General features: G+C 31.9%; 1 protein-coding gene and 1 long non-coding RNA gene across 2 annotated transcripts; both read left to right on the top strand.

Annotated features, from left to right (window-relative positions):
- On the top strand, positions 1-4,671 carry LOC107958065 (uncharacterized). The gene is made up of 8 exons (XM_041111964.1): positions 1-55; positions 1,257-1,465; positions 1,575-2,737; positions 2,854-3,148; positions 3,251-3,378; positions 3,479-3,554; positions 3,928-4,482; positions 4,637-4,671. The coding sequence occupies exons 2-8, from the start codon at positions 1,258-1,260 to the stop codon at positions 4,669-4,671; spliced, it is 2,460 nt and encodes an 819-aa protein (XP_040967898.1). The 5' UTR covers positions 1-55; position 1,257.
- Positions 4,669-5,116, top strand: LOC107960309 (uncharacterized). Its single transcript, XR_005926656.1, has 2 exons — positions 4,669-4,747; positions 4,988-5,116. It is a non-coding gene; the product is annotated as an uncharacterized lncRNA (long non-coding RNA).
- The last annotated feature ends 1,303 nt before the right edge of the window (positions 5,117-6,419 follow it).

The following is a 6,419-nucleotide window of genomic DNA, read 5'->3' as shown; positions in this document are numbered from 1 at the left end:
GCAAGGCAAAAAACACAGCCACAGGGCACAGGCAGCAAGCAAAGCAATAGATCAAGTAAGTAGAGAAAACTAACCGTCTAACCCAGTAAAGTACTTGCATGTCTTGAATCTGCAACATAGAGTGATTTTTTGATATTTTTATCCCTAGATCTATATTCTACACAAAAAAGGGGGGGTTAAAATGTTTTCGGCGATTTTCGACCACCGTGCACGGCGGCGCCGTCGCCGGTGATCGGCGGCTGCCACGGTGGCCGATGGCCGGATTCTGGGCAACGGCAGAGAAGAAAATAATTGAGAGAAAAAGGCAAAAAAATTATTTGAAGAATGGCTGAAATGAAGATTCTGAAAATTTTTTCATTTAAATAGGCCTTCAAAACGACGCCGTTTTGGGCAGGCCACTCTGGCACCAAAACGACGCCGTTTCGGCCTAACCCGCGCACTTACCCGACCCGTTTCCTAGGATCCGCGTGTTTTTAACAGAAGGGTTAATTGCGCTTTTAGCCCTTCCTATTTTTTATTATTTACAATCAAGCTTATTTCTTTTTTAATTTTGTCCTATAATTTATTTCGTATTTCAGTTTGCTCCACCTTGAAGCTGTGCGTTTTGAAGGATGGGGATTATTTCCCATTTGATCCATTTTTGTTATTTGTGCATTCAATTTGGTCCTTTTTCTTTTTATTTATTTCGGATTTGCCGCAAATTTATGTTTTAAGTTCGATTTAGTCCCTTTTTGTTATTTTTGCTATTTTATTATTAAATTAATTAATTTAATATTACTATTACTATTATTATTTTTCCTTTTTTATTTTATTATTTATTTACTTGTTATTATTACCATATTATTAAAATTTAATTAGTTTTGCATTATTATTTCAATTATATTTCTTTTCATATTTATTTACCTAAATATTTTAAATACATTTATTTTATTATATATTTTATTTATCTATATAGTATATCCTTTCATATAATTTTTAATTTTAAGATTTTTATTATTGTTATTATTATTATTAATACCATCATCATCATCATCATGATTATTATTATTATTATTATTATTATTTATTACCAGTATTATTATTATTAAATTTTTTACACAATATTTATTTATTTCTATAATATTAGGTCTTTACTTTAGCTTTAAATTTTGTTTACTTTTTTTGGTATTATATTGTTGATAATATAACTATATAAGTAATGAGTTGCTTATATTTCTAAATATAATTTTATGTTTCTTATATAAATAAAAATAAAGCATGCCACCACGTGAAGAGTTCCCGACTAAAGGATTGGAGGGTGCACCAAGTAATGATATAGGTTGGCACTTTGGAACTCTAGTGCCAAATGCGAGAGGAAGTATCGTATGTAAACTTTGTGGTAAAGTTGTGAAAGGAGGAATAACACGACTTAAAGAGCACATTGCTCATAAAACCGGCAATGTTGCACCATGCCCTAATGTTACTGGTATGTGATACTTTATTATTATTATTAAATGTTATTGTAAATTTATCAATAAAGATTATATATAATTGATAATAATATAAAGTGTGAATTATTTTTATTTTATTAACAGGTGTCATTAGAGAAAGTATGATGAATGTACTAAAAGAAAGCAACACAAAGAAAATAGACAAAAAGAGGAGAAAAGATGAATTCTTATCTCAATTAATAGAAGAGGAGGATGAGCATGAGGGATTCATTGATGAGGTTTCTGCTATAAGGCAAGCAACTCGAGAAAGTATCCAATCACAACACGAGTGGCATAGAAGGGAAGAATTCAGACGAAGTACTGGTGGTTGGGATAACATTTATGAAGAAGGGCGATCTTCTCATGGATCAGCTAGAGAACATAATAGAGAAAGAACAAGTAAATCTATTCTAGGTGAGTCTGAGTTTACCTTAAGGGGAGCTATACCTGAATTGGTTAGAAGCAAAAGTTCAAAGCAACCAAAGGTCAATGACTCTTTTTTAAAGAGTTTTCGAAGGAAGATAGGTGAAGCGGTATCTAAATTTATAATATATGAAAGACTTCCTTTTCAATTAGCAAGCTCTCCATGGTTGTATAACTTAATTCAAGTGGCAACAGAAGTTGGACAAGGTGTAAAGCTCCCAACACCTTATGAGGTTTCAGATGTGTATTTGGAGTCAGAGTATCAACGAGTTCATGATTGGGTAAATGTACTAAAGACTCATTGGAAAGAATTGGGTGCAACTCTAATGTGTGATGGTTGGACCAACAGTTTGAATCAAATGCACATCATTAATTTCCTTGTTTATTGCAGTAAAGGAACCATTTTTTGGAAATCGGTAGATGTCTCAAGTGTCCGTAGTAGAGATGCTGAATTCTACTACCGTTTGTTAGATTCAGTTGTAGAAGAAATTGGAGAAAATTACATTGTCCAAATAGTGACTGATAATGAGGCAGCAATGAAAGCTGCTGGAAAAAAGTTAATGTTGAAAAGACAACATCTATATTGGACCTCATGTGCAGCTCACTGTTTAGATTTATGCCTTGAAGATATTGGGAAAAAGCCCAGTGTAGCAAAAGTGTTAGATGAGGTAAAGAAAGTGACTTGCTTTATATACAATCACATTTGGACTGTTGATTTGATGAAGAAGTATACACAAGGGAAACAAATACTTCGACCCGCTCTTACTCGATTTGCAACTCATTTCATTCAACTTGAAGAGATAACAAGACAAAAGCAAGGTTTGAGAGAAATGTTTAATTCAAAGGTCAGTATTTTATAATTAGTTAATATAATTACTTAAATATAGTAACCTTTAGTGATTTTATTAGTTCCAAATAATTTAAATTATATTATTTTAAAATTTTTCTTATGAATATATAGGAATTTAAAGAATCAAAATGGGGAAAGCAAAAGTCAGGGCCTGCTTATGAAGCCAAAAAAATTGTTTTGGGAAAAGATTTTTGGAAAAAAGCCAATGACCTCATAAAAGTTTATGAGCCCTTAGTAAGAGTATTGAGACTTGTGGATAGCGATGAAAAACCAACGATGGGCTTTATTTATGAGGCTGTTGATAGGGCTAAACGAGCAATTCAACAAAATTGTCGATATTTCACAGAGTATGAAAAGATTATTGACAATAGATGGAATTTTATGCATTCCGACTTGCATTCAGCTGGTAAGATAAAATATTTCATATAATTAAGAACTATTTTTATATTTTATTATTTTAAGCTTTAGATTATTATTATTTGATGATATTCTTATAAATTATACTTAGGTTATTTTCTCAACCCTCAATTTCAATTTGGGGTGGAGCATTCTGAGAATGTATTAATAGAAACATTAGAAGGTACACGATCAGTAATTGAAAGATTAGAACCTTCTATGGATACTCAAGTCAGAATGGTTAATTAGGTTAGATTCAACTACTATTATTTGTAACTTAGTTAAATAATTTGAAATAGAATTTTTATTTTTATTTTTACTCTATCTTTTATTTATGCAGTTGTTATTATTTAGAGATAAACATGAGACATTCGGTACTCCACAAGCACAAAGAGCTTGGAAGCAAATGAATCCGGGTAAACAGTTAATTGAATTATTTAATTTAATTTATATTATTTAATTATATTATACATTTTAAAGTTATTTTGAAATTTAAATAATATTATGCAGCTGAGTGGTGGATGATATATGGCACATGTGTTCCCGAATTACAAAAATTAGCAATTAAAGTGCTTAGTCAAACAACTTCAGCATCAAATTGCGAACGAAATTGGAGCACATTTAGTTATATTCACACCAAGGCAAGAAATAGGTTAAAGTATAAAAAACTTGAAAAACTAGTGTTTACCTATTATAATATGAGGCTTAAGATGAGGCATCAACAAAGAATGAGCACTGATGATATAAATGCTAGTTTTAATCCTATCAGCCTTGATTATATCTTTGAAGATGTTGATCCACTATCAGAATGGCTTCATGAGAAAGAGAATCCATTGTTAGATGGTGAAAATGCCGGTGTGTTGCCTGTGGATACCTCTGATGATGAAATGGATGTTGATCAATCGCAACAACAAATTTTGTCTCATTCAAGTTCTAGTTCAACTCCAAGTCAGAGTGGCGATGGACCCGATGGTGGTGGTTTAAGTCCAATTGATGAGGATGACGGATATAGTGGTGATAGAGGTGAAATTAGGTCTTCTAGTCAGTATGGAGGAGAATATGGGGGTGGTACCACTGGTGGACATTTTCGTGACAGATCAGAGTTTGATGGAAATATGTTTCTTGAACCTAGGAGAGATAGAAGTGAACCTAGAGCTCCATCAAAGGGAAAAGGCAAGAAGCATACTTCTATAGGCTCTTCATCTGGTAGTGGTAGGAGATCGAGTTCTAGTAACCTTGGGTATAGTGATTCATCTACTAGCACTCAAGGTTTTTATCCACCAGAACAACCTTCACATGGTTATCCACAACCATATGGTTATTATCCACCATTTCCTAATTATGGTGTGCCATACCAGCCTCAAATGTATCCTCCTCCACCAATGTATCACCCACCTCCACCTTTCATGTATCCTCCTCCTCAAATATATCCTCCATATCAATTGAATGAAAACCAAGGTGAAAATGTTGCTTTTTTTGGATATATTTTTGGACAAAGGCCAAGAGAATCAAGTCAAGAACGCTCCCAAATGAAGGTGAAGGATTTGATCTTCCTCGTCATTCCACTAATTGGTGAAAACTAAATCGTGCCACTATCATTATTTGTAAGGTATGTTTTTTTTAAAGAAATCCTTTGTTATTGTTCTTAATTTTGATGATATTAAAACATTTAAAATAATATATATCTTTAGATAAATGAATGAAGTATATTTTATGAAAAGATAATGAAGAATCGAAGCATGTTAAATTATATATGAAAGTAGAATGAGATGAGAATAAGTGGTAGGAAATAGGAATAATTAATGAGAATCTATTCATTAATTTATCTATTCCTTTTTTTCTTTTGCAGCGTATTTATATCTTCACTATCTTCAAAGCTGTCAAGAAATATTGAAGACATCTCTCATGTATGAATTCTCAATTCTTTTATTTATAAAAACTTTCAAACTTATTAAATATGATAAATGTTTAATATTTCTTTTTTTTTACTTTGTTATTAGTTAATATAACATTCTTAGAAAATTCGTAAATAAATATAAGAATAATTAATGATTATAAAAGTTGTGTTCTCATGTCATATTAATAAAGGTTCATAAGTGTTAGAAAACACTCTAAAAATCATTAAAAGTGACTTTTTATAATTATAATTATAATTACTATGTTTTACAGTAAGTTGTGCGAATTTGAAAAAAATTCACGACCGCGATACCCGCAGTGACCGCAATAGCGTCCGTTATGTCCGCGACCGCGACAAACGCGACGCGACCGAAAACGCGACCGCGACCGCAATTTAAATCCCTGCATGAGGGTGTCTTGATTTCCGTAAGGTAATCAGTGTATGGCTATGGTGATGGTGAGGGATAAGGGTTGAAGATGATTTTGATGGTAAGGTCGTGACGGGTTTTTAGGATTTGCAGAGAGTTGAAGATGAATAACTTTCTCTTCTTCTTCTTTTTCTATTTTTTTTTGTTTAGAAGGAAAAACTTAGTTCGTCCCTTCTCTACATTGCAGGTATGTGTTGGTTTGTACAGTTTGAGTCCTCATTATGGTACTGATGATTCATTATACAACCTCAATATTTCTAGTGTTTTATTTCCTTTATATCTAATTAATGAATTTCCTTTTTAGGAAATAACTAACATAAGGACAATCAAAATATTTTTAGGCATCAATAAAATTTTGTCACGTCATCAATTTTTAAAGATATTAAATTATTATTATACAATCATCTAGTGGTGTTCATGGGTCGGGCTACCCGGCTCAGCCCGAAGGCCGGCCCAAAATGTGAAAGAGTTTGGGCAAAAATATAGGCCTGAAAAATGGGCTTGGACAAAAAAATAAGACCCGTTTAAAAAATGAGCCGGGCATCGGGTAAGGTATTTTTAGCCTAGGCTAGCCCGGCCCGGCCCGGCCTAAATTCACTAAAGGACAAAAAAGATCTGCATTTTTTTTTTAATTTTTGAATGTTATTTTCTTGTTGTTTTCTCCCTATTTTGCTACCATTTTACTATTATGTTGCTACTATTTTATTGTTATTGTTTGGATATTGTATAAAACTTATTTTATTGTTAATAGTCTTATTATTTTAAAGGCATTTGCTTGTTAATTTGCATTTATCTTAATGTTATTTAAGTCTACATATTTTTTAAAACTTATTTTCAATTTGTTGGGAAATATTTATTTTAATTTTTTCAGTATTTTTGATGTATTATATATATTTAAAAATAATATAAAAATTAATACGGGTGGGCCGAGCTGGGCTCGAGTTTTAGTATTTTTAT

Source organism: Gossypium hirsutum, chromosome A05, assembly GCF_007990345.1.
Source record: "Gossypium hirsutum isolate 1008001.06 chromosome A05, Gossypium_hirsutum_v2.1, whole genome shotgun sequence".
Taxonomy (NCBI): domain Eukaryota; kingdom Viridiplantae; phylum Streptophyta; class Magnoliopsida; order Malvales; family Malvaceae; genus Gossypium; species Gossypium hirsutum.
The sequence above is the reverse complement of the archived record's forward strand: the minus strand, read 5'-3'. Positions and strand labels throughout refer to the sequence as shown.

Bases quoted from the DNA above. Each gene is read 5' to 3' on its own strand.
- LOC107958065 (XM_041111964.1), top strand. From the start codon at position 1,258: ATGCCACCACGTGAAGAGTTCCCGACTAAAGGATTGGAGGGTGCACCA. The intron at 3,379-3,478 runs GTTAATTAGGTT...TTATTTATGCAG, and splicing joins TGGATACTCAAGTCAGAATG to TTGTTATTATTTAGAGATAA. The intron at 4,483-4,636 runs GTGTGCCATACC...TTTTGGACAAAG, and splicing joins TCCACCATTTCCTAATTATG to GCCAAGAGAATCAAGTCAAG.